The 26597-nt window shown below is 41.3% G+C and overlaps 2 protein-coding genes across 9 annotated transcripts in view; one reads left to right on the top strand and one right to left on the bottom strand.

Moving 5' to 3' along the window:
- TMEM161B (transmembrane protein 161B) overlaps positions 1-26597 on the top strand; it is a 196350-nt gene that overhangs the window by 140290 nt on the left and 29463 nt on the right. For 5 of the 7 annotated variants that reach the window (XM_085873713.1, XM_085873708.1, XM_085873712.1 and 2 more), the window contains one exon: positions 6027-7236. In XM_085873713.1, the coding sequence (XP_085729839.1) occupies positions 6027-6256 (230 nt within the window). In that variant the 3' untranslated portion in view covers positions 6257-7236. Of the gene's footprint in view, positions 1-6026; positions 7237-22180; positions 22684-26597 lie in introns of those variants that run through there. The other 2 variants (XM_085873709.1, XM_085873710.1) reach the window with 2 other exon arrangements.
- The window catches only part of LOC147030036 (SHC-transforming protein 1-like), a 61446-nt gene continuing 47504 nt past the window's right edge, over positions 12656-26597 (bottom strand). For both annotated transcript variants that reach the window (XM_085873706.1, XM_085873707.1), the window contains exons 13-14: positions 18568-18702; positions 12656-16058 (exon numbers count right to left, since the gene is read on the bottom strand). In XM_085873706.1, the coding sequence (XP_085729832.1) occupies positions 15921-16058; positions 18568-18702 (273 nt within the window). In that variant the 3' untranslated portion in view covers positions 12656-15920. The remainder of the gene's footprint in view (positions 16059-18567; positions 18703-26597) is intronic.

Genomic DNA, 26597 nt, shown 5'->3' with positions numbered 1-26597 from the left:
CAAGTCTTCAAAATAGCTGTTCACCACCATCTCATATCTTCCCCCATCCAAAATCTTGATCTTTACTCCCCCCGTTCATCCACCCCAAACCCACCTCCTTCAAATTCCCTGTTTTCCTTCCTGAAAGTCCATGTAGTACCATCTTGATAACCCCGTGTACTCCGCCCCATCCCTCTCCCTTCCACAGATCTTCTATCGTCTTTGTTCCCCACTATTTTGTGCTTCCTTCTCCCGCCCCTCTTGTCTCCTGCCTTGTTATACGTTTCTGTGAATTAGCCTAGACATGGTTTTGAAATAACAAAAATATACAGAATTCCAGATGAATACACAAGTGATCATCACAATATTTTCATACAAGTGTAAAAATCAACCCCAAAGACACCGAATGTATGCACACGCACTCGTGCACAAAGAACTGGGCGAGTGTGGAAGATGAAAGGCACAGAGTGGTTGCAGCACTCTGCACCCAGGCAGGTGGACATGCAGTTTGTGCTCCCGCAGGCAGGTGCAGGGAGGCTGAAGGAGAGACCAGAGAGGCTGCCAGTCTCGTGTGTGTGTGTGTGTGTGTGTGTGTGTGTGTGTGTGTGTGTGTGTGTGTGTGTGTGTGTGTGTGTGTGTGTGTGTGTGTGTGTGTGTGTGTGTGTGTGTGTGTGTGTGTGTGAGATAGAGAACGAGACAGACACAGAGTCGGACATTCCTGGGTCACCCACTTTATTGGCTGCCCACCCCTCTCATTTTTAGCTTATCTGGAATTATTTGGCAGCAATGTTCTGTTCCTGACTGGCAATGGAGATTGCAAAGCTCGTCCAGTCACGTGACTTTAAGTCGGTCAAAATGGCCAATTTAGGAAATTTCTTCAAACATCTTCTTCTCCAGACCCACCAGTCAGAATGCCACCAAATTTGGGTTACAACATTTGGCCAGGGTAGGGATGGTAAACTGTGGAGGTCATTTCAGTCACGTGACTGGAAGTTTATCAAAATGGCAGTCGTATACATTCCTTCAAAAATCTTCTTCTCCAGATCCACCAGTCAGAATGCTACCAACTTGGGTTTACAGCATTAGGCCAGGGTGGGAATGTTAAATTGCGGAGGTCATGCCAATCACGTGACTGAAAGTCTGTCAAAATGGCCAACTTGGTCAACTTTTGGGACAATCGCATTAATTCCTTTAATAATCTTCTTCACCAGACCCACCAGTCAGAATGCTACCAAATTTGGGTTACAACATTAGGACAGGGTCATGATATTGTTACGAATTTCGGCCCGTCCGACGTGCGATCGGCCACGTAACTCGAATCGCGACGCGTCGCCCACCGGAACGGACAATTCAGTCGTGACCCTCCTGGAACTACCACCTGGAGCCAGTCATGGGTGGGGGTTTAACCCCACCACGATCGTGCCAATTGCCCACCAACGCAGGATAGGGTTGCTCGCCAAATTCGACCTACCTAAGTACCTGCGCGAGTGGTCGACCGGGCGATCGCACCTCGCCGCAGGTCTACTTCGGACACGAACCGCTTAAGCGGCTCGTTCCATGCTGCAGGGATAACCGAGCGGAGTTATCGTCGACCTCAACGGTTCAGATTATTTACCAGGTGTTTTAAACCCACTATCAATCCCTTACGTGATGCAAGATGGAACTTTCAACAAAGGAAAGGACGAAGCGAAACGGGAAACAGTTCAACAAGCAAGCACCTTTATTTCACACACATGCACGTATGTACAGCCATGCAATCAATGCGGGAAAAGCAAAAAGGAAAATGCAACCAAAGCAAAAGCACGACTACCGACTATAATTGTTTACAACACTTAAACAATTATACTTGTCGGGACTCGGCGCCACATCATGCATTCAAAATAAACAGGAAAGACCTCCCCATAGGCAGGGAGGTAGACGGGGTCCGTGGACCAAATGTGCGCGGAACCTGGAGGAGCGGCCAGGTCCACGAGACCGAAAAGGTCTTACCCACGTCCTCGTGACGCGATGGCGGGCAAGCCGCAATGTCCGCGCAGCTGCGCCCCAACTCTGTGCCCCTGGCGCGGGCAGTGAGCCCTCTCCGGCGTGCTCTGCGCCAGCACGGTTGGGTCGGCACCACGGTTAGGATGGGGAATGAACGGGGCCACCGGCACTATCTCAGCGTGGATGGGGGGTGGGGGAATTGTTGATGCTCAGGGTCAAGCGAGGGGAATGGCTGGCTGGCTTGGTCGCTTGTGAGAGCGAAGGTGGCTCGATTCCAACGACGAGACGAGACGAGCTCAGCGACCAGAGACGACACCACACTACAACTCTGACAACCTCGACGACGACCTCTGTCTTCACTCGACCAGCGCGAGTTGCCTTGTGCTCACGTCTTTATAGTTCGGAGGAGGAGCCTGTATGCAGATTTCAGGATCAAAACGCGATTGGAGGCGGGGCCACGCCACCCTCTGTTCAGCCATGGGTGTGGAAAAAAGGGGCGTGAGCCTCTTTTGATCCGAATTTCTCTCCCGTAAAGAATCCACATTCATCGCGCTTGAAGGCGGGGCCATACCGCCCGACGCTCGCCCATTGGACGGAGGAAAAGGGGCGTGAAGCCTTCCTGATCCGAATTTCTCTCCTGAAAAGGCACCCATTTGTACCCGCGGCTCGACGCGTTCGGCAGCAATTACCGAACGGGCCCTGGACAGTACGATGTTTGGCGTTAACTGGTGGTGGGGTCGATGGTTGTGGAAGGAGAAAGGCGAAGGTGGTGGGGGGTTTGCCGTGGTGGTTTGGTGATTGGCGGGCGTCGTTTGGGAATGGCGGTGAGGCGATGTTTGTGGGATGGAGTTGTGGAGGTAAAGAGGCAAAGGTGGTGGTGTTTGAGTTGTTGGCAGCTTAATGGTCCAAAATCACAATCGAGAAAGAAGAATGGCTAACTCAAAGCGTCGCAGCCTGGATGAATCACATATAATCCCTCTAAACAACAAGTGTGGGCTAACTACACATGAACTTATCGATATATCTCACCTGAGGCCCCTTTATGGTGTATTGCGAATTTCCACAGCCGTAACAATATATTGCGGAGGTCATGCAGATCATTTGATCAGAAGTGTGTCAAAATGGCAGGCTTTGTAAATTTTTAGGAAAATCACGCAAATTCCTTTTAAAATCTTCTTCTCCAGACCCACCAATCAGAATGCCACCAAATTTGGGTTACATTAGGCCAGGGTAGGGATGGTAAATTGCGGAGGTCATGCCGATCCAGTGACAAAGTGTGTCAAAATGGCCGACTTTGTCAACTTTTGGGAAAATTGCATTAATTCCTTTTTAAATCTTCTTCTCCAGACCCACCAGTCAGAATGACACCAAATTTGAGTACCGACATTAGGTCAGGGCCCAGATAAGCTGCAGGACCAGTGGCCGGATTTTTTATTCTATTTTATTTTTTTAGTTTTTTCCTCAAGGCATCGATGCAGGGCACCCTTGCCCATAGCTTCTCCCCTGAAATATGTCAGAGTGATGGTTCTTCTTCCTCTTCCCCCATGATGTGTGAGGGGGGAGAAACGCAGCCTTGCACACCTTGAGCTGCAAGGCGGTTGTATAGATGTGAGTGACACCATGATCTCCTCACTCTCGCCACCCAGTTCAACACAAGAGACACGTGACAGAGCATTCTTATCCTTTCTACGTCAAAGTAGACTAGGCCAGTCTCTTGCATGGGCCGTACACCAGATCACTTCTCCCTAAACATACAGTATATGCTTAATACAGGTTCAAAAATCCTGTACACTACACAAACACAATGGTGCTAAGGCCCTAAATTCTAACTATGAGTCCCCACTTCATAAATGCAATTATACGTGGAATAAAAGTGATGTATTTTCTGGTCAATTTGCGCAGATAAATTTGGTGTGCGTTTCAAAAGCATTTCAAGAAAAGAAAGTACTTTACCGGTCAAAAGTTTGAGAACACCCCCATTTTTCAGTTTTTCTGAAATTTAAGCAGTTCAAGTCCAGTGAATAACCTGAAATGGTACAAAGCTAAGCGGTAAACTGCCAGAGGTTAAAAAAAAGTTTAGGATACCAAAAATGGAAAAATAATGTAAATTTCAGAGTTGTTAAAAATGGCCCTTTTCAGGGAACAAGTAATGGGTTAGCAACTGCAGCTATTCTGCAGCAATGGAAGTAAATTAAGCCTTGAAAGTTGATGCAAACAATTCCAACACGTGTCCAAACTTTTGTTGATTCGTTACAAACCATCTGTCTGGATAAAAACAGTGTTGGAACAGACTGTGTTGCTACACCCTCCGAAGCATTATTTGGACAATATTGCACTACAGGAAGTAGTATATTGCTATCATAATGGTGAGAGAAAGACAATTTAACAATGGAAGACAAGACAGACCATTACAACCCTTAAAAGTGTAGGTCTTTCCTTTGGAGAAATTGCAAAGAAGCCAAGGTGTCAGTGAGTACAGTTTCCTTCACCATCAAAAGGCATTTGGAAACTGGAGGAAACTCTGACAGGAAGAGGTCTGGCAGACCCAAAGCCACAACACAATCAGAAGACAAGTTTCTGAGAGTCAACAGCTTGCGTGATAGGCTGCTCACAGGACAGCAGCTTCAAGCACAGCTTAACACTGGTCAAAGTGAGGAAGTCTCAGTTTCATCTGTGAAGAGAAGACTTCGAGCTGCAGGTTTGATAGGTCAAGTGGCAGAAAGAAAGCCATTGCTAAGATGGCAAAATAAGAAAAAGAGGCTTGCCTGAGCCATGAAGCACCACCACTGGACTACTGAAAACTGGAGGAAGGTCATATGGACTGATGAATCAAATTTTTAAATCTTTGGTTCATCACGCAGGGTTTTTGTATGCCGTTGAGTTGACGAAAGGATGGTTCCTCAGTGTGTGACACCAACTGTCAAATATGGAGGAGGAGGCGTGATGATCTGGGGCTCTTTTGCTGGATCCAGAGTCGGCGACTTGCACAGAGTGACTGGCACCCTGAACCAAAAGGGCTACCACAGCATTTTGCAGTGCCATGCAATACCCTTTGGTCTATGCCTAGTTGGTCAGGGGTTCATCCTACAGCAAGATAACGAACCAAAACATACCTCCAGGCTATGTTAGAACTACTTGAGACGAAAAGAACAAGACGGTAGGCTTCAAATCATGGATTGGCCCGCACAGTCTCCAGACTTAACCCCCATCGAGCTGGTTTGGGATGAACTGGACAAAAGGGTGAAAGTAAAGCAAACTACAAGCGCAATACATTTGTGGGAACTTCTGCAACAGTGTTGGGAAGAACTTTCTGAACAATATTTGATTTCCATTGTGGAAAGAATGCCACGAGTATGTTTGGCTGTTACATCTGCAAAAAGTGGCTACTTTTATGAGTCAAAAATTTAGATTAAATTTTGTTCAACAAAACAATTTCATGATTTCCTTATTATCTGCAATTGTTTATTTGTTCTATGCTTTAATTTCAGAGTACATTTAAACATTAAACTGCTGAAATTTCAGTAAAAACTGGAAAAATGGGGGTGTTTTAAAACTTTAGACCGGTGGAGTATCTTATGAAATTGGGTTTTATTTCCTTGTATTGAGGTTTTGCTCCTTCTACCTCCTCTGGCACGTTTTTTTTTTTTTAATTCAAACCTTTTAATGCCTCATAAAATTAGTTATTAATGTACCAATTGGGGAGACTTTTGTGTGATGTAAGCTCTACAATCTACATGTTAGGGTAATGCATGCATCTCCTTTTCATCGAATTGGATTCCGAGAATTCAGAAACCGGAAACCTAAATATCATCATCATCATCCATAATCATCATTCATGATCAACATCATCCCTTCCTTGGCCAAGTCTGACCAACTTATTTACAGCTAAACTCCTGTGTTGTGCTTTTAGTTTTCTCTTTTTTAGTATTTCATTATTTCTTTGCCTCCTACTGGCCATAAACTGTCATTTCTCCCATTACTTCTGTGCACAATCATTTAAACCCAAATGGAAGAATGAAAATTGTTTTTGACCGATGCATTCTTGAACAAAATCTCGTTCTTAGGTGGCCATTCTTGGGGGCTTTACCCGGAACCCCTTGCAGCAGATGTACCTGTGACCACAACAGTGGGTGACATCACACCAGAAATTGCTGCATTGCATGGTTTGCAGGGGGTATTTACACCTCCGTTTTTCCGTGGGCTTTTGTCCTACCTCACTTGGTGGTTGTGCATATGTTGGTTTGTCACGAGTTTGTACGGACTGTTCTACCACAAGTACCTGCTTACAGCTTAAACATACATACAGTCTTAGCAACTTCTTCACCTTTGTGCAACCCATTTTGAAGGCACACTCAGCTGCTTCATCTTGATGTCTTCTTTTTCTTCCTGTGGAGTTATCCATTTCTTCTTCTTCTTCTTCTGTATGCAGCACATGTCTGCGAGTAGCATTATTGGCTGGGGGGCACGACTATGCCGCTGATGCAAAACCCCCTGTAGATTAGGGCAATAATTTGTAATTAGTTCAGTGTGCCAGCGATAGCTCGCCTACTCTTTGCAAAGGACACCGGGGGATCTTTAATGTCCACCAACTAATGCTAGCAGATGGGATGCCAGTTTTGCATCAATCTCAGGGACAGCGCACACATTGATGAATTATCCTGCCTGAGACACGAGGACAGTTTGTAGCTGGGCCAAGAATAAAACCAGGCTAGATGACTCGTAGGCGAGAATGCGTACCTCTCGGCTATCTTGCCAGCTCTGAGTAATCGTTTTCATCCTAAATCACTGATGGAGGATGGGTGTGGAACAGGCGGAGGTTAAATGATAGCTACATGGATTCAATTTAACATTGCCGATGCAAGAATGATTAAGCCATACACACATTTACATCGTCCATAGCCAATAAGTGTTAATGGACTTGTCATTTTGTAATAATTTCTCTTATGGATGTTTTCTGACTTCATTTCCCCAAGAAAATTCTCGTGAGAGTACTTAAACTTTTTAAATCCATGTCAAACCAATATGCTTTTGGCTCAAGCCACAGTTTCTTTTTCATTTAATCTGTACACACCATTTTCAGCTCGATTGTGTGAGAACCAGAAGGTTAATTTTGTTAAAATGTGGACATTGAATGATGCATGCCTGGTTTATTGTAAAATAATGTTTGCTTGTTTTTTTGAAAAAAATTAAGGATTTTAATATATTAATTATCAATCCATCTGCATATGGCATCATTTGTTTACTATGTGGGATTAAATTTAGTTTGAGAATGGTTTTCTTTGAGCACTTGTTTTTTTGCCTTCAACAGCTAAACACTTTCTTACACCGAATGTATTCACCAAGCATTCCTTCAGGTGTAAATTTGGACTCTGCAATCTAAGGCAGTGTTCATGATTTTGTTTATTCCAGTCAGTGACAAAACGGAGTGATGTCTACAACAGAAATATCTTTAAAATGCACTGGATGTATCGACTTGTATATTTGTCAATCAAAATGTAAACTCAATACAAATTACTTTCCTTGTAAATAATGGACTGCTTTGACGATTGTGCTTGGCTCATTCAACAGTCTCTTCCAGATCCAAACTTTCTTGCACCTCATAAATGATCTCATCCTTTATGAGCTTCACAGCCTACCCTTTCCCGAAGGGATGTTCGAGGCTTTTGTAATCAGTCTGTGTCAAGGAGTACGTGTCCACACACACATTTATTTTAAAATAATCATTCACTCTCAGATATACTGCAATCTATATGCCCAGGAAAGCTCTATATACTTAAATACTCATCCTTTATTCTATTTGCTTCAGGGTATGGACATTTGTGAACTGTATTTGTAACTTCTTCGGTCTGACCCCACCACATTTGATGTTCCATGGAATGTTGAGTCACGATCTCAAATATATTTGCTTCCTTTTATCCTTTTCATGGTTGACAAAAAATTCGAAAAAATGGCAAGAGGTTATTTCTGACGCTTGGACTAATAAATAATTGAAATTAGGTTTTGTTTCCGGAAACTGACAAACTCAACATTTTTAGTGAAAATGAAGATTTATTTCTGAGAAAAACTTTCTCATGGATTTTTTTCTTTAAACCTAAGTATTTGAAGTTTGTTTATTCTTTTAAACCTCATTCTCCCTCTTTTTTTCCTCTTGCTGTTGCTTCTGCTTCTCTTTGTGTATACTGCAAGGTTCCTCTCCCACTTGTGAAATTGTAAAACAAATATTAGGATATGTTATTTGTAAAAATCTCCAGTAGGTTTGAATTCTGCCATTTAGTGATTCATACTCAGGAAGTTTCACAATAAAGTGTACTGTGTTGTATGGGATGTTCAAGCGGGCTGTCCTGTCACTTTTGAATGTTAAAGTTCCTATGCTATGTTTTGACCAAGACTATACCTTGAGGCTGCTGACATGGTCAAAATATTCTTTCAATTACTGTTCAGGTTTTACACAAATCCTGATGATTTAATGGAGTGTTGAGTTACAAAAGCACAAAGTACATTTGATTCATTATTTGTTTGAATAATGCTGTAAAAGTTTATCTAACCATATGACATAGCACAAGTTTCATATATATATATATATATATATATATATATATATATATAGTTGTTGTTTTTTTTCCTTCTTTGGTGGAAGATTTGCAAAAACAATTTCAAAACTAGAAGGGGAGCACTCGGTGGAGTGCAAAACCTCCGCCGCCAATACTGCTGGGTCACTTAAGTGAACCTGATATCCTATTCATTGTAGGTCAAAACGGATCAGACTCTACTGAACCACGATTGAATAAACTAAACTAGATCGACGCACATGCAGAAATGCCTATTAAAAAAAAAAATCGAAATTTTTTTTGAAAAAAAAGTTGCAAAATTTCTGGGTTTTTTTCTCTAACAAATTTTTTTTTTTGGGGGGGGGGGGACCAAGGCCAAAATTTAATGGCATGATCCTTGGACCATACCTAAACCCCCCACCAAGTTTCGTCGAAATCCGTTGAGGAGTTTTTCCTTAATACTGTTCACAAACAAACAAAAAAACAAACAGAAAGGGGTGAAAACAGTAACCTCCATCCATCTTCGAAGATGGCGGAGGTTAATAAACGAAAAAAAAACCTCAAGCTGATTGAAGTATTTTAAAGCCTCTTCCTCTACTGTGATGGTGATATTCATCAGCATTTCTCAGGATATTTAGAGGATAGTCCAGTAAGCCTTTTTGATAGAAAAGTCTAGGCTCATGAAAGAGCTAAAACACAGAATGGATCAGGATGCAACAGAACAAAAGGAACAGCAGAAAGAGAGAGGGGGTGAATGCCAACAGCAGGGCCAAGGGACAAAATAGATGGAGACGGCCAACAAGGAATGCTGGTAAGAATGAGGGGTAGGGAAGGATGCATAGGGTGGAGAAGATGGATACAGAAACAAAATATCGGGAAGAAAAAAACGATATATTTGGAAGTTGGGCTTGAGGGTTCGGTGGTGAGAGGTTTAATGGGGATAAGTAAAAGGTCATGGTTTTGAATGGCGGGGGGGGGGGGGTAGTTTGATATGGTGATGAACAGCTGTCTTGAAGACATGACATTGAAGAGAATGTGGAAGAAAGCCTTCTTGGCCTTTCATTTAATTCCTTCATGATGTTTCTGCTGCAGTATGCAGGCACCATTCTTATGAATTTTCATTCAAGGTGTTTGTAAACTAAGCTAGTTTCAGGAGTATTACCATGTCACTATCAGATTGTCATACTCTTGTCACCCCCCACCCATATCAGCGATCTTTTTCTAACCCCATTAACCATCCCTAACTTAGTTTCTTAAATGTAGGTTATAGTCTCTGCTCTGCTCTTTCTCTTTCCTTTTTTATGCTTCCGCTGATGAAGTCGCCGTTAACATTATGTTTTCAAGTTGTCCGTCCGGCTGGCCATACGTCCATACGTCCGTACGTCCGTGATAGGTTTTTCGCTGCCGCGCTAACTTAAGAACAGTTGAATGGATCCAAGTCAAACTTGGTACAAGCATGTATATTGATGTAAACATGAACTGATTAGATTTTGGTTTCAAAGGTCAGAGGTCATGTTTGGAAAAAATTGTCACCATGCTAACTTGTGAACTAGTGATGGAATTTTGACCAAACTTGGTATAACATACAGTATGATGCAAAGATGAACTGATTAGATGGTGGCATCAAGAGGTCAAGTGTCAGAGTCGTGATAGGTTTTATTTACGCGATAACTTAAGAATGGCTGAAGGGATCTAAGTCAAACTTAGTACAAGTATGTACGATGTATACATAAACTGATTAGATTATGGGGTCAAGAGGTCAAAAGTCATGTCGGGTAAAAATATGATATTTGAGAACAGCTGAAGGGATTTAAATCAAACTTGGTGTAAGTATTATAATGATGTAATAATGTGGGAAAGGCATTTGTCAACGTCATGACGTCAGAGTGCTGTTCTAGTTCATGTTCATTAATTCCCTTGCTTTGTTGTGTACAACTGTAGCCCCCACTGTCGGTATGTTGCCATTTTACCTCCACCACCTAAGGTGAATGGAGGTTATGTTTTCATGTTTGTCTGTGAGCAGGATATCTCAAAAAAAATTGGACAAAACTTAATGGACACGTTGGGTGTGTGACAAGGACTAAATGATTCGACTTTGGTGAAGACCTGAAGCCGGATCCGGATACTATAATTACCTTCGCATTCTGCGAAAGGTTATGTTTTGGTCGCTGTGTATTTATTTATTTGTGAATATGTGTGTTTGTTTGTTATTCGCATAACTCAGAAAGTATTAAACCGAATTGCATGAAATTTGGTGGGATGATTTGTGAGTATCCAAGGATGATTTGATTAGATTTTGGGAGTGATTGGGTCAAAGGTCAAGGTCATGAAAAGGTCAAAAACACTCTTTTGAGCATAACTTCCTTCATAATACAGCTATCGACATGCAACCACCGCCATATTGTTCCATGACGAGATACCTTTCGGATATGTATTGTCCGATTTGACGTAACGTCATCGGAAGTGCGTCTAAATGACGTCACAAGATGACGTAAATTTTCAATTTTCGATCTCATCAGTTTTGATCATACCGTTTTGTAGGACTTACCTTAAGGACGTCACACACCAAATTTGACTTCGATCGGACTGACCGTTATGACGTCATTGACGTTTGAACATGACGTTTTTCAATTGTGGCTAAAATGTCCTGATATTTTACATTCAAATATCTATATAATTTATAAAGCAAAGTCTCCCAAATCCAGGCATTAGGATCAGTACCAAAATATCTGTTTATTGATGTACAGGTTTTGCCAATTAACTCTGTGGTCAAGGTCACACTCAAGGTCAAAATATACTTGTAGGCATAGCTTCAGATCTAATACAGCTATTGACATGAAACCAACGTTAAAACGTTCAGTGAACTACGAGCTTTCAGAATGGTAGTCCCTGATTGGACGTGACGTCCCCGGAAGTGCGTCAAAATGACGTCAAAAGATGACGTCATTTTTCAACTTTTTAATTTTTCAGTGTTTATCATTCCATTTTGTTGGACTGCCTTCAAGGAGATTACACACCAAATTTGACGTCATTCAGACTGACGGTTGTGACGTCATGGACGTTTTAAAATGACGTTTTTGAAATGTGACCGGAAAAAAGTTGCGGCGGCGAAGGTATGCGCTCTACCGAGTGCCCGTTCTAGTTTTTAAAGTGATTCTTCAGCATTGAGAGATCGGGCTACAATTATATATAGCATGATATCTCAAAAAGTTGTGGATGGATTCGGACGAAACTTGGACAGGTTGGGGGTGTGACCACGACAAATTGATTCGATTTTGGTGAAGTTCCAACTACTAGAATTTCTGAAGTGATTCTTCACCATTGAAAGATAGGGCTCAAAAACAAGATATAGCATATTTATCTCTGCCACCGAAGGTGAAGGAGGTTATGTTTTAACCCCTTTCCATCTGTTTGGCTGTTTGTGTGCAGGATATCTCAAAGTTGCGGACGGATCCGGATTTAATTTTGTGGACAGGTTCGGTATGTGACAAGGTTGAACTGATTATATTTTGTTGAAGATCCGGATCCGGATCCGACTACTGGAATTTTTTAAGTGATTCTTCACCATTGAGAGATAGGGCTCAAAAACGATATACAGCACGATATCTCAAAAATGTATTGGGCTAGATATGTTCTCATGGATCAGGCATTACAGGGAAGAGGTATGCCCTCTACCGAGTGTCCTTCTTGTTTGTTCTGTCCCTTTCAAATCTGACACCTATCCACCATTGAGGCTCTCCAGGGCTTTCCATCCCCTACATTTTTCTTCACAAAATGCTAAATTAGCCCCCATCCCCCTCATTTTGTGGAATTGCTACATCAACCCTCCTCCCCACACTTTCTTTGGCAATGTCAAGAATCCATGTGGCCAATTATCACACTCGTAGCATCGACCAAACTATTCTAAAAAGAGGATAAACAACAAATGCTAATAAACATTTTTCCCTTAACAAAATGCATAAAGCACAAGGTTTTATAACGGTGGATTTCTTTCCCAATTTTATATGCTTAATCTTTACAAGCTAGTTCAGATTCCAAATGCTTTTCTTTTTTTAAATACCAAAAATGAGCGAATGGGAATGGCTTTCTTTTCCTTCATTTTCTCAGAACTCTAAATGGTAAGGTGAGCATGTGGCAAATTGTACCAAGGTGTCCATACGTGTTTATTAACTTTTTATCATCAGACATCAGTCTCAAAAGAGGCCATTATATATGCATTAGAGATGATGCATTAAACAGATTTTCAAAACCAGCATACAACTCACAAACAAGCAAACACTCCACTTGACCTGCCATCTCCCTGTCTATATTTACCAAGTATACCTCACTTTTAAAATGCATGAGTTTGATTCCCCAACTTCCGATTTGGAGATTTCTTTGCTGTAACAATCTCCTCATTCCCAACAAGTATGACACAAAAGGTCATTTCATCAACTTGCGCAAAGGTAGAGTACCACATTCACTTATGTATATCACATCTCCCTTTCTGCTGAAGGTGTGATTGAACCACTTTGTTATGCTGCCACAAATTTCGTGCTATTCACCTTCATTTTTTTTTCCCCCTTCGGTTCACTATGTCCACGAGGATACTCCTGAATACCGTATTGAACTTAAAATTGTTATTCTTAACTTTTATCACGATTATGATTGAATTTATTCGTGGATAATCATGACTGGATTGTCTTCACAAGTGTTCTGAGGGTGGTAACTGAACTTTTGTGTGTTGCTGAGATTAGTTATTGGTGGACCTTTTTGGCTCCCTTATCATGTGGAAGATATTTAAGGTTTTTTTAATGCTTTAATTTTTTGGGGGCCAAATTGCAACATACACACACACACACACACACACACACACACACACACACACACACACACACACACACACACACACACACACACACACACACACACACACACACGTGCAAAAACTGACGTGGTGTGGAAACTTTGCCACGTAAGTGGATACTTTGAGACCTGATAGGTCTCCATGCCATCTCCTGAAACACACCCATGTGTGGATAGCAGCCAACAACAGCAACTAGCACACCCACATATACACAACCATATATATACACACACACATACGTGCACAATACATATATATATATATATATATATATATATATATATATATATATATATATATATATATATATATATATATATATATATATATATAAAAGCCTGGTGTTGGCGTAGTGGTTAGGGTAGCGGCTTGGGATCCAAAAGGTCCTGAGTTCAAGCCCCGTTGGCCACTTGAATTAATACACACCAGGAGGTGGACTCAGCCTGTCATCCTTCCAAGGTCGGCGAGGTGAGTACCAGTGTACTGGGTCCGGTGTATGCACCGGTTAAAATAGGTGAACCACATCCCTGTGTCGTAAGAGGCGACCAGGGTTGTCAGGAAGGGAATCCGGCGTAAAACCTCTGCCAAATCATTATGCGGATCATAACGGATGATCCGCTGTGGCGACCCCTAACGGGAGCAGCCAAAAGAAGAAGAAGAAGAAGAAGAAGAAGATATATGTATATATATATATATATATATATATATATATATATATATATATATATATATACATATATACATACACACACATACACGCACACATGAAGGTGGATACTTTGCGACCTGGGAGGGCTCTGTTCCACCTTCTGAAACCCGCATATGGAGATAACAACACCTTTTTATTTCCTGGATTTGTACAAGATTCAAATAGATTCCTTGACAAGCTATCATTTGTGATTTAAAACTATGATAATTCAATTATTGCAATCATACATCCTGGATATCCCTACAGCAGATATTCTTTGATATTATTTTACCTGCAAATAAGACTACCACCAATTACTCCATCTTTGTTATGCACTTGGTATTCAGCACTTGACTGATTACAGTATGCAAAATCACATCTTTATCAAAATTGTCGAGGTGCAATTGTGCTGTTAATAGGTTTACATTGATGAAAGAAACAGATTTAGACCATGCTCTAACTTTGGATGCAGGACCTTTTTCGTCGAAGATTTCATCACTGATGCGTCCAGTGCCTTTTTTCTCTGTCTTTGTCCTGAAAACATCATGACCGTTGGGGCACTATAAAATGCCCATCTCTTTTCCAGGTGCAAATACTTGAAATAATTTTTTTACAGTACCGTCATACGATGGCTTATTCTTTTTTCTTTTCTTTTTCTTTGCTTTATTGTCACTATGCAATCTTTAGCAGATACAGACTGCTTTACATCACCTTGGAAAAGGAGGGCAATGTTTATTATGCAATATCCTGTATGTGAAGCACCAGTATGAGTTTATATTTGATTCCTCCTATGTTGGGAACCAATCCCAGACAAAACGTGAAAGAACAGAAAGCGTACTCACCCTTTCTCTACCAACTAAACCAAATGTTGCAATACCTTAACAGAATATCCAGACAGACTCCTCTGCTGACAAATCGATAAAGAAGAGTTTTTAATTACCGTTTTTTAAAATTATTATTATTTTTTGATATTGCAAACTCTTTGAATTTTCAAAAGTGACATTTTCTCCAGCAATTACAGGAAGTTTTGGGGATAGTCCATAAATGAGGAATATATTTAAATTTGAAACAAAAGCATGCAATTAACTTGGTAGAGATTGTCAGGATATAGTTTGTAATAATTTTGATGTATGTTAACTGCAAAAAGCTTAGCATTTACTTATTTATTCATATGTAGCTTGTGGCTGCTTGGCTGCATCATTTTCTGTGGGCATGGCTGTGCCGCTTATGCAGTTCCCGTATTACCAGTAAGCTGGTACTCATTTTGACAACCTCGGAAGCATGACAGGCTGAGTCATCCCACCTGGTGTTAATGCAACAGAATGTCAGGGGCTTGAACTCAAGACCCCAACATCTTAAGCCAGCCACCTTATCCATTAAGCCAACACCAGGCTAACTTAACATTATTTTACAGGTTAAGTAAAATTCCAACAATCTGAGTTGTTGTTATTATTATTATTATTATTTTACATGGTCAGCAGTTATGGTTTTTGTGTTCCTTGTGAGGTTTCTGAGGAAAAGTGGTACAACCCTTTTATCAATTTCTGCTTTGGCTTTGGTAGTTCTTAACTAGTACAATATATTTCATGAAAAAGAACTCTCATAGGCTCATGCTGATGGAGGAAAAAGCACTAGAAATATTTTTGGTTGAAAATAATTTAAAGTAAATGTTCATCAAAGAAGTATAGAATTAAAAAAAAAATGTACATACATTGCACGGAATAAAAACTTGAACTTGTATTATCAGCATTAAAGTCCTGCCATGGGATGTATGCATTATCCTCTTCCTGAATTTGTAATAGAGGTAGGTGTATAGGTCTTTCACTTTTGTCAACCATCCTGTTGTCTCTGGCATTGATTCTCTGAGAGGGTTCGCTTAAGACAGTCCCTTTCGCCTCTGAATTGGCCAAATCAGGCACAGCTCACTGCCACCGGAAACAATGGGAAGCCGGTTGTCATGGTGATAGTTGATGAGATGGTTGATATTATCGAAAGCCATTCCTTTGGTTCGCACCTGTCAGGAGGAAGAAAAGGACGTAACTTTTCAAAAACTTGAAAATGCATCAAAGTCTGTGGTGATGAGCTAATGAGGTAGTTCAAGATGTAGAGAAATGCTCTTCATCACAGCTTCCATTTGTGTATGCAATATAACAAATCTTAAGAAATGACAAGGAATTTCGTTATCTGGTTCCTTTTCTTGCAACCTTTGTATCCTGCGCATGTAAAGCGAAAAGCAGGGTTAAGCAATTGGTTCACTTTTGGCCGTCCGTCCTTCTGTCCACAAATGCCAGCTGATGATCGAGGAGCAACGAACTTAATTACAATTGAATGTTATATTTTGAACACAAATAGGAAAACGAATCTGTTATTTAGCAGTACTTTGTCTCTGAATTTGGCACGATTGCACATGCGCAGAGAGGAGTGAGATAATTTCTTTACTCTGCCTGTCTAGCAGTCAAACAAAATTGAAAACCATTCCAAACAGGATACTTGTTGTTTTTAGCGTCATCATAAAGGACACAAACAACAAGCACGAATAACTAATATAATGTGTTAAATAAGGTGGTGTAAAAGACGCTGCTTCAACAGTGGTAAATTTCAAGAATTTTTTTTTCTACGACCCTAAAGTCTTTATTTCAATTAAATTATATACGTGAACACTGCAGAACACAAATCCCATTTTGGCACTTTCAAAACGACCCATCAAATTTGCCACTCGTATTATATTTTGGCCCATGTTCTTGTTAACCTTCGCCATCGAAGATAGACGGAGGTTACTCTTTTCACCCCTGTCTGTTTGTTATCTTGCCAAAACGAAGTTTTTGCAAGATATGTTAGTCAGCTTGTATGTTTTTTGTTTTTTTTTGTCTGTAATCACGTATAAAAAAATTCTGCAGAGCACAGTTATCATTGGAAATTTTTGTAACTTCGCATATCAGAGGCCTATAGAGGTCCCTTTCAGTGCAGAAAATTTTGAAGGTCAAGGTCAAAGGTCAAGGTCACTTTGTGGCAAATCAGGGGAGTCGACGAAACCCTTATTTTTTGAGTAATTTTGATCAGATCGTCTTCAAACTTCATGGGAATATAGTTCATGGTCTGGCGCTCAGCTGATTAATTTTTGGTGGCGATTGGCCTTGACCTTCATATGTTTTTTTTTTTTTTTGTCTGTAATCACGTATAAATCACTCTGCAGAGCACAGTTATCATTGGAAATTTTTGTAACTTCGCATATCAGAGGCCTATAGAGGTCCCTTTCAGCGCATAAAATTTTGAAGGTCAAAGGTCAAGGTCACTTTGTCGCAAATCAGGGGAGTCGACGAAACCTTTATTTTTTGAGTAATTTTAATCGAATCGTCTCCAAACTTTATGGGAATGTAGTATATGGTCTGGTGCTCAGCTGATTAGTTTTTGGTGGCGATTGGCCTTGACCTTCATGGTTAGCGCCTGAGGTCAAACATATTTGACCCCAAGGTCAAATTTTCAAGTTTTAGGAACCATATTGTGTAGTACCTCAAATTGAACACCTCGATGAGTGCTTTCGAGATATGTCAAGCTTGAGACATTATGACGTCATTTGGTGACGTTATGAAGCAAACATATTTTTCATGGTTACTCTCGAACGATTCTCATCGGAATCTCTCGTAGGCAGATATTCCTCAAGGAGTCGCTCCTGGTGGATAGCAGCTCTGTTCACCTCAGTGTGACCTTAAATAAGTCACACGTGGTCACCTTTTAGCAAGATACGGGTCACCCTGCGGGTGACATTGGTTTTTCATTTGTTTGTTTGTGAACAGTTTTACGGAAAAACTCCTGGACGGATTTTGACGAAACTTGGTTGGGATTAGGTATGCTCCAAGGATCATGCCATTAGATTTTGGACTTGGACCAAAGTCCAATATGGCCACTATGGGGCAATTTTGAAAAAATATTTGAATTTTTGTTTTTGCATTTCTACATGTTTTAAGTGATTTACAACCCAAAAAAAATTTGTTAGAAAAAAAAAATTTTTGCAACTTTTTTTCAAAAAAATTTCGATTTTATTTGAAAAATGTTTGAATATATTTTTTGCATTTCTACCTGTTTTCAGTGATTTTCAAGCCCAAAAAAAAATTTGTGAGAAAATTATTTTAGAAATTTTGCAACTTTTTTTTCAAAAAAATTTCCATTTTATTTTTTGGGCATTTCTACATGCGCATCGATCTAGTTTAGTTTATTCAATCGTGGTTCAGTAGAGTCTGATCCGTTTTGACCTACAATGAATAGGATATCAGGTTCACTTAAGTGACCCAGCAGTATTGACGGCGGAGGTTTTGCACTCTACCGAGTGCTCCCCCTCGAGTTGTATTATATTTTTCCTCTAGTTTGTATATTATTATTATTATTATTATTATTATTATTATTATTATTATATTTATTTCAAGACTGCATGGGGTGAGGTGTTCAATGCACTCTTTTTAATTTTTCTGTTAACAGTTGACTTTGGTTCCTACACATTACTTTTCTATTTCCTGCAATCATCTCACCACTCCTTCTGGGTTCACAAGCAGGATATGCCGTGGTTGACCACATTGTAGGCCTGTCAGTACAAACTGTCCTCGGCCACTGCTGCTGGCCCTCACCAGGAAGTCTCCCTCTCTTCGGAGCAAGCTTTCAGCCTCCTGGTTTGCACAAAAAATACTCGGATCATTTAGACTTTAGATCATGAGCATCATTCAAGAACAAGGACATGTTTGCAAAAAAAATTTCCATGAAATCTTTTATATACCTGTGTCAACCATGGACACTACATCTTGCTGAAAGAAGTACCCATCTACTGCAGCCCCCATTTTCATAGTAGCCATGTTTGTCAATATGGCAGGAACCATATGCTCTTTGCAAGGCTTAGGCCAAGGAGTGGCCAAGAAAAAATTTAGAGGGCTTTTCTCATCTCATCTGGACAGTTGTCATTATGTTTACTTTGGACAAGAAAGTCTAGATACCAAATGCTAGCAAGGATAACTGCTCACTATATACATGCTACCCAAGCTGGCCTGACCAGCCTCATCAGATTGCTTGGTTTGGTTATGCTTGGATGATGAGAGTAATAAAAACAGGCCGAGTGTGTCCATTGAATCAGCTGTTTAGTCTAGAAGCCAAAATCTGTAGCTAGCCTAGAAAATAGGTTCACTGCTGATTTCATGTTAGAATGGTGCAACTGGTGTTTTTGAAGAGTCTTGGCATGACCAAGTCTAGTTTCACTTGTTGCCAAGTCTGCATCTGAATATTATGGCCGCCATGACAGTAATCAAAATGGCCGCCATCAGATTTAGTCTTTTTCTTACTGCAAATTGTACTAGCCAGAAATTTGTCATGATTGTGAAATACTATGTAATCTGACACGAGGAACACTATTTTGTGCCTTATTTTTGTACTGGATCACAACTTTTCACATAATTGACAACTTAAAGACGAAATTGAAAATGCACATACGAGCAACAAATGTGAAAAAGAAAATGTTTAGCACTATTGATGGAGATGGGTTTACAGTCAGTCAAAGGTTATTTCAACAGCTGTCAGATTCTTTCTAACACAAAATTACGTTGCTTTGCAGAAGAGAAAAGTGTTGTGAGAACACCCAAGTACAATTTTCAGAGCTATTGATCGGCTTGTACACTGAACGGGTTCCTACAAAGGGCTTTGCATCCACATGCTTTCGTGCAAGGCAGTCCATTCCGTGTACATTTGCACCGTCGAGTTGAGCATGACCCACGGCATTTGCATGTCGTCAGTTCTACACAGTAAGCAGTAATAGGCTGTGCAGTCATGAGTCGCGGCTGAAATGTCTCGTTGCCATCTTTGACGACCTGTTCCCACCCACAGTTCTCAGGTGCAGGTAGATGTGGTTCAGATTCCAAGGCTCTTCTCTTGAAGAGCAAGGCCAAGGCCCAGGTGTTTGGGGGTCAGTTTTTTGCCTCCTGAAGCCACATGAATAATGTCTTGGCAGTTGCTCAGAACTTTGTTCTTGGTATCTGTCTCATCCGCTTCTTCATTGTCCATCTTGTCAGTGCTGTCACCACCACAAAGAAGCTTTACAAGCATGTACAGGGTTTCAGGTACAATTCGCTCTGCATTTTCTGTGTTCAGTCCACCGATAATGCTATGCCCTGGAGAGCGTTTTACGTCACTGTAAATCTTTTTGCCCACTCTGAAGATCCAGCTAAGGATTTTGTTCTCATGATGAGGCAGACTGCACTGGGCCAATTCATCTTCTTCAGAACTTTCACCTTCTTCAGATAAATCATTCACGGCGGTTCTCATGGCAAACTTTGTCACAGTTGAGGACGCAACTATGAGGGGTTTTGTGACATCCAATGGCTGCACGAATGTCACCTTGTCACTACCAAAGTGAACCTCCACTTTCTGCTTGAAATTGTAGCTTTTGTAGGCTCCAGCCTCAATTCCAAAGTCATTCAATAACAGCATGCTGTAGTGTTCCCAGATGTTTTTCAGGGTAAACACATGTCCCTTCTGCAGCTCTTTCTCAAGCTGGTTCATCACATTTCTGAAACAGATGCTTTCAGGAGACTGGTTTTTCTCTCCACTCTCCTTTTTATACTTTCTGCGAAAAGAAACATAACACTTGAGGTGATATTTACCTTCAGCTGCCATCAAGTCTGAAACACCTGCAAACCTGTGATGCATGGTGGGGTCAAATTGGGCCAAACTAAGCATCCTGGATGATGTGTGATCAAATTCAACATTTGTCAGGACACCAGCTTTTCCAGGAATGTCAGTCTGGCAGAAAGCGCATTTTGACCAATCCATAGCGCTGTGCGCGGATCTTAGTGACTTTGGGACATGGTATTTCTCTGAGGAACCTGATGTTGTGGGTATCTCTTCTGCGTAAGTCACAGATTGTGGCTGAATCCTTGACTTCAGTCTGTCTATTTTTTGTGCGTGAGTAAAGTCACTATAGCAGAATTTGTGCCATTGAATCTTTTCGACGTGCTCCGGTACAGAATATTTTCTGATTCTTGAGAATGAGTCAACATATTTAGCGTCATTATATTTCTCTCTTTCTTTGCAACATTCAGCTACAGTTTTCACACCAACGATTGTAGTTTTTCGAAGTGGCGTTGACTTGCTAGTTTTTGAACTGTCCTGGCAAATAAAGCATTTATTCCAGTCTACATGCTCTTCTTCTTCTCGATCCCTTGAACCCCCTGTGAGAAATCTTACGGCTTTCATTTTTCAGTTAGTCCTGGGTAACAGAAAAACACACAGTTATGTAGTTTAGGTTCATTTTATAGCAAAGTTGTAAAATTCATTGATTGTGGTTTGTATAATCAGACATTCTAATTCGAGCCTGAACATTTCTTTAAAAATAATATAGTGAAAAACAAGTTATATTATTTTTAGAAAATGGATGGAGCAATGTTTTTTTTCTATACTCCCATCAGCTCAGGCATGCTCAAAAACATGGAAATCGACCCTAATTTTGTAATTTCATGTCAATTTGCGGCTGAAATATGACGAAAAGTGTATTTAATGGCGACCATTTTGTAAACTGTCATGGCGGCCATACTATCCATATCCAGAGTTGGCAACAAGTTTATTCACGTTTCTGTGTGTCTGGACAGTCAATTTACACCTGTTGCACTATTCTAACACTGAATCAGCAGGGTCGTACACTATTCTGCATTGGGCCTCCTGACTAGTTTGTGCTCATGCATGCTGGTGGTTACCTTTATCGAGTTTTTTGCTATTATAGGTAGATCTGAGACTTTGTGGACACTTTTGTCAGCTTAGCCACTTCATGGAGAGAGTCAAGTTGTATGAGCTCCCAATCTCATGCCTGATGTGAAGACACTTGGATGCTGCTTATCTATATTGTGATGTAAATGCTATTCATCACCACAGCTCCTCTTTAAATATATCAAAACTAGTAAAAAATATAGAAATACAAAAGCAAAACCACAAATGTACTTTACCACATAATCTGTCTGTGTATGCTCACCACATTTTTATCCAGCCATTGTAATACTCGGTGTCGTTATTTTCAAGTGTGTGTTCAACCAAATGATGAATAGATTTGTTTTTTCTTCCTGGGACAGATTGTGATCTGTGGACTTTTCCTGATGTTCTGTACCTCAACAGGTGGGCTTTACCACATGCTGCAAGAAATTTCTGCATGCTGCATGCCCACTCCATAACAGTTATTTGGGGAAATGCACACCTCACATCACATATGAATTCTCTCGTGCCATGAGATTGAAGAACAAAATAGTATCTATACATGGGTGAGTCTTTGTTTGTTGTTACTTACACATTTCCAAACACCTGGGACAATTTCCAAAAAATTTGCTGCACCTTTCAATTCTTAATCAACTTGAGGTAAACATGAAATAACGGATCTTTTGGATTTATATCAGTTATCCCCTTCGGCTGGGAGAGAGGTGGAGCTTGGACAACTGGAATCGCACCTATATCATTTAAATATTTATTTTCTGTTTGCAGAATGGAAGTTAATATGCAAAGGGTGTTTCCTCCTTTCCACTGTGTTCGTATATAAATGGCTTTGCTTATGTATGGCTTAACCGTATTTAATAACCTTGTTGATGCTTTGCAAAAGTATAAATAAACCAATCTTGTTCAGCTGACCCAGTTTGTTGCCGATATGGCCAAAATTGTCCTGCTGATGATGATGATTCCCTCTTCCACTGAAGGTGGAGAGATGTTATGTTTTCACACCCATTTGTCTGTCTGTGAGCAAGGTATTTCAAAACATTATGGACAAATTCGGACGAAACTTGATAGACAGGTTAGGTGTGTGACAAGGACTAATTGATTTGATTTTGTTGAAAATCCAGATCCAGACACCACAATATTTTTTAGTGTTTCAAAGTGATTCTTCATAATTGAAAGATAGGGCCAAAAACAGTTTGTGTAGCATGATATCTCAAAACGTGGACACTTTATGATAAAACTTGGTGGATGAGTTGGGTAGGTTACAAGAACAAGGCGATTCGATTTTGGGTAAGGTCCGGATGCAGATCTGCCTATCAATGGGATACAAAACATAAACTTTTCAGCCTGGCGTAGGTTTGTGCTCCACTGAGTGTTGTTCTAGTTTTTGATACGCACCTCTTGTATTTAACCAGTGTTACAGAATATTACATGACCCATCGTCATTTGCAAAGTTCTTAATAGGTGGTAGATTCTGGAGTTGTATTTTGGTTGGTGATTCCCCCTTCTCACATAAAATCTTGGCCTTCAGTTTAAAAATAATTGTTTGTTTGTTCCTTACACCCTACTTCTTCCCATACTTTTTTGATAGTCTCGCATCCTGTCTTGCTCTCCAAACTGGCTGCCTATGGCATCCAAGGCCAACTCTTTGCTGATGCTGCTGACTCCACCCTCTGCCGTACCATCTGTCATCCCTCAGACCGGCAAGCAACAGCTTCTTGGCTCACTGCAGATCTGGGTAAAATCACAAACTGGTCCAACACGTGGAACATATCTTTCAATCTGGAGAAATCTCACACTCACTATGTCTCTCCAAAAGGTCCATTTGGAACCATCCCCCCCCCACCCCTTCTATTTTTTCAAGAATCCTCTGGAAGAACTCCTTTCATTCAAGATTCTGGGTCTCACTATCTGACATGATCTTTCTTGGGAAAGCCACATTTCCAACCTGGCCTCCGAAGCCAAGTCACCGACTGGGAATCCTCCGTCGTGCAAAGTCCTTCCTCGGCCCACCTGAGCTCCTGACAACATACAAAGCTTTCGTCCGCAGCCTGATGGAGTACTGCTATTCCCTCTGGGCTGGTGCTCTTGCCTCCCACCTTTCTCGGCTTCACGCTGTGGAAACCTCTCACTCTCACTCTCTCACCGCAGGCAGGTCAGTGGTCTTTCTGTCTTCAACAGTCTTCTCTCCGGTCTTGACCCCCCCCCCCTGCTCTGTCTGCGATTTGTCTCCACCATATTTCCGCAGGGCGCTCAAGGTCCACCAACAACCCCGTTCTGGTAAAACTACCAAAATCACGAATCACTGCTCACCTTCACTCTTTCATTCCTATTTTTTCCCGCCTTTGGAATAAACTCCCTCACTCTGTTCAATCCCATTCTTCCCTCCAGGCCTTCAAAACAGCTGTTTACCACCACCTCTTATCATCCCCCATCCAAATCCTCGATATTTTCATACCCCCGTTAATCCACCCCAAACCCACCTCCTTCAAATTCCCTGCTTTCCTTCCTGAAAGTCCCTATAATATCCATCTTGGATACCCCATGTTCCCCACCCTATCCCTCTCCCTTCCACAGATCTCCTAATGTCTCTGTTCCCCACTATTTTGTCCTTCCCACTCCCTCCCCTCCTGTCTCATGCCCCCCTTGCTGTGCGTTGTGTGTTAGCTCTCATACGAGCCTCGCCAAGGTATACCAAAATACTCCACACATGCCTTTCTGACTTCCTCTTCTCTTTGCTAATGTGTAGCAATCAATGGAATCCTTTCATCATCTCTGTATGTCAAGGCTGGAGTACCCCAAGGCAGTGTTCTGGGCCCAGTCCTGTTCCTTAGCTTCAAAAATGATCTCTCTGACTGGAAAATCCTCTTTATCTATTTGCTGATGACTCCACCGTGTGTCGTGGCATCCCTCGTCCTTTAGACAGACAGGCAGCAGCCTCTTCCCTATCTTCAGACCTTGAAAAATATCACAAGCTGGTCACACGCTTGGAATATGTCTTTCAATCCTGACAAATCTCACCCTCTCACTGTCTCTCTCCGAAAGGACCGTATGGCAAACTCTCCTATCTACTTTCTTTACAATCCTCTTGAGGTTCAGTCATTCAAACCCCTGGATTTCACTGTCAGCCATGCTCTTTCTTGGGTAAACTACATTTTAACATTGGTCTTCAAAGCCAGCCACCGACTGGGCATCCTTTGTCATACAAAGTTCTTCCTTGGCACACTTAAATTCCGATGCAGCTGCAAGGCCTTCTTCAGCAGCTTGATGGAGTACTGCTCTCCCCTCTGGGCTGGCTCCCTTGCCTCACATATTGCTCAGCTTGATGCTGCGTAAACCAAGGCCATCAAGATCATTGGAATCTCCCTCACTGAAGCTGAGTTTATGGGCATATCACTTCGCCATCACAGATAGGTCAGTGGTCTATCTGTCTTCGACCACCTCCTTTCTGGTCATGCACTCTCTGCTCTTTCCGTGCTCCACCACCTCAGATTTCTGCCACCTCAGACACAGTCCACCATCAACCATCTTTTTGTAAAATACTTAAATCCAGGATCACTGCTCACATACACTCATTTGTTCCTCTTTTTTCCCCACCTGTGGAATCAACTTTCACATCCTCTTCTATATCATTCTTCCATTGAGGTCTTCAAGACAATTGTTCACTGCCATTTCAGATCGTACCCAATCCAAAACCATGATCTTTTCTTCAGGGTGAGTATAAGTCCCAGGAGATGGTTTTAGCTGTTGGAGAATTGCCTCACACCTGAACTTTTCGGACGTGGATAAGTCCATGAGCTTTATTTCCAACAGGATGGGGCACCTGCGCATTATGCATGTGTCATACGAAATTACCTCAATCAAATATTCCCAACCGTTGGATTGGCAGGTCTTCGCCAACACTTCTGTAGCTACTGTGCAGTCCTGACCTGACCACTTGTGATAATGCTCTGTGGGGGTATGTCCAAGCTTAGGTTGCAGAACATCACATATTGATGAACTGAAACTGCATTGAGGAAGCATTTGGCACCATACTCTACTTACGACTTATCCTCTTCATCCCAATGGGACATAAGACTGCCATGAGCTTTTGCCATTTATCTCTATCTTTAGCTACATTTTGTTCCTCACACCTTGATAGACCCATCTTCTCCAGATCAACTACCATTGTCCTTCACCAAGTTGTTTTTGGCTTGCCTAGTTTCCTCATTCCTGACGGTGTCCATGCCAAAGCAACCTTGGGGATTCTGTCAGGGGACATTCTAAGCACGTGGCCAAGCCATCGGAGGCGGCAACGCTTAACTTCAACGGCAATGCTGTAGCAACCAGTTTTTTCATGCAGGTCTTTGGTGAATATCTTATTGGGCCAGAAAATGCGGCAGGTTTTCCCAAGGCATCCATTGTGGAAGGACTCTGTCTTGCTCATATCTGACTTACTCGCCAGCACTCAGAGCTTAGATATGGAAAAATAGACTTCACATTGCTGTTATAAAGTCTTATCTTTGTCTTCAGGATGTACAGTACTGCTTCGACTTCCAGTTAGAATGGAGTTGAGTGAATGCATTACAAGCTTTGTAGTCTTGGCTTGATGTCTTTCTTGGCTCCATTGTCTTTACTGATGAGACTCCTCCACAGTCTCTTGGACTTCTCCATTTACAGTAGTGGATATAGAAGGTACAGATTTGATATTCATCATCTTGGTCTTGGTGGTATTAATATTGAGACTTGCCCTTCTGGCGAAGCTCGCAAGCCTGTCAGTTTTTTTCTTACAAATGTGTACTTGATGACAAAACAGCTGAATCATCAGCTAAGTCCAGATCTTCAAGTT

The sequence above is a fragment of the Eptatretus burgeri genome, chromosome 3 (assembly GCF_056783735.1).
Source record: "Eptatretus burgeri isolate ZD-2024b chromosome 3, Ebu_testis_v1, whole genome shotgun sequence".
NCBI lineage: Eukaryota > Metazoa > Chordata > Myxini > Myxiniformes > Myxinidae > Eptatretus > Eptatretus burgeri.
This window is presented reverse-complemented; position numbering and strand designations above follow the sequence as displayed.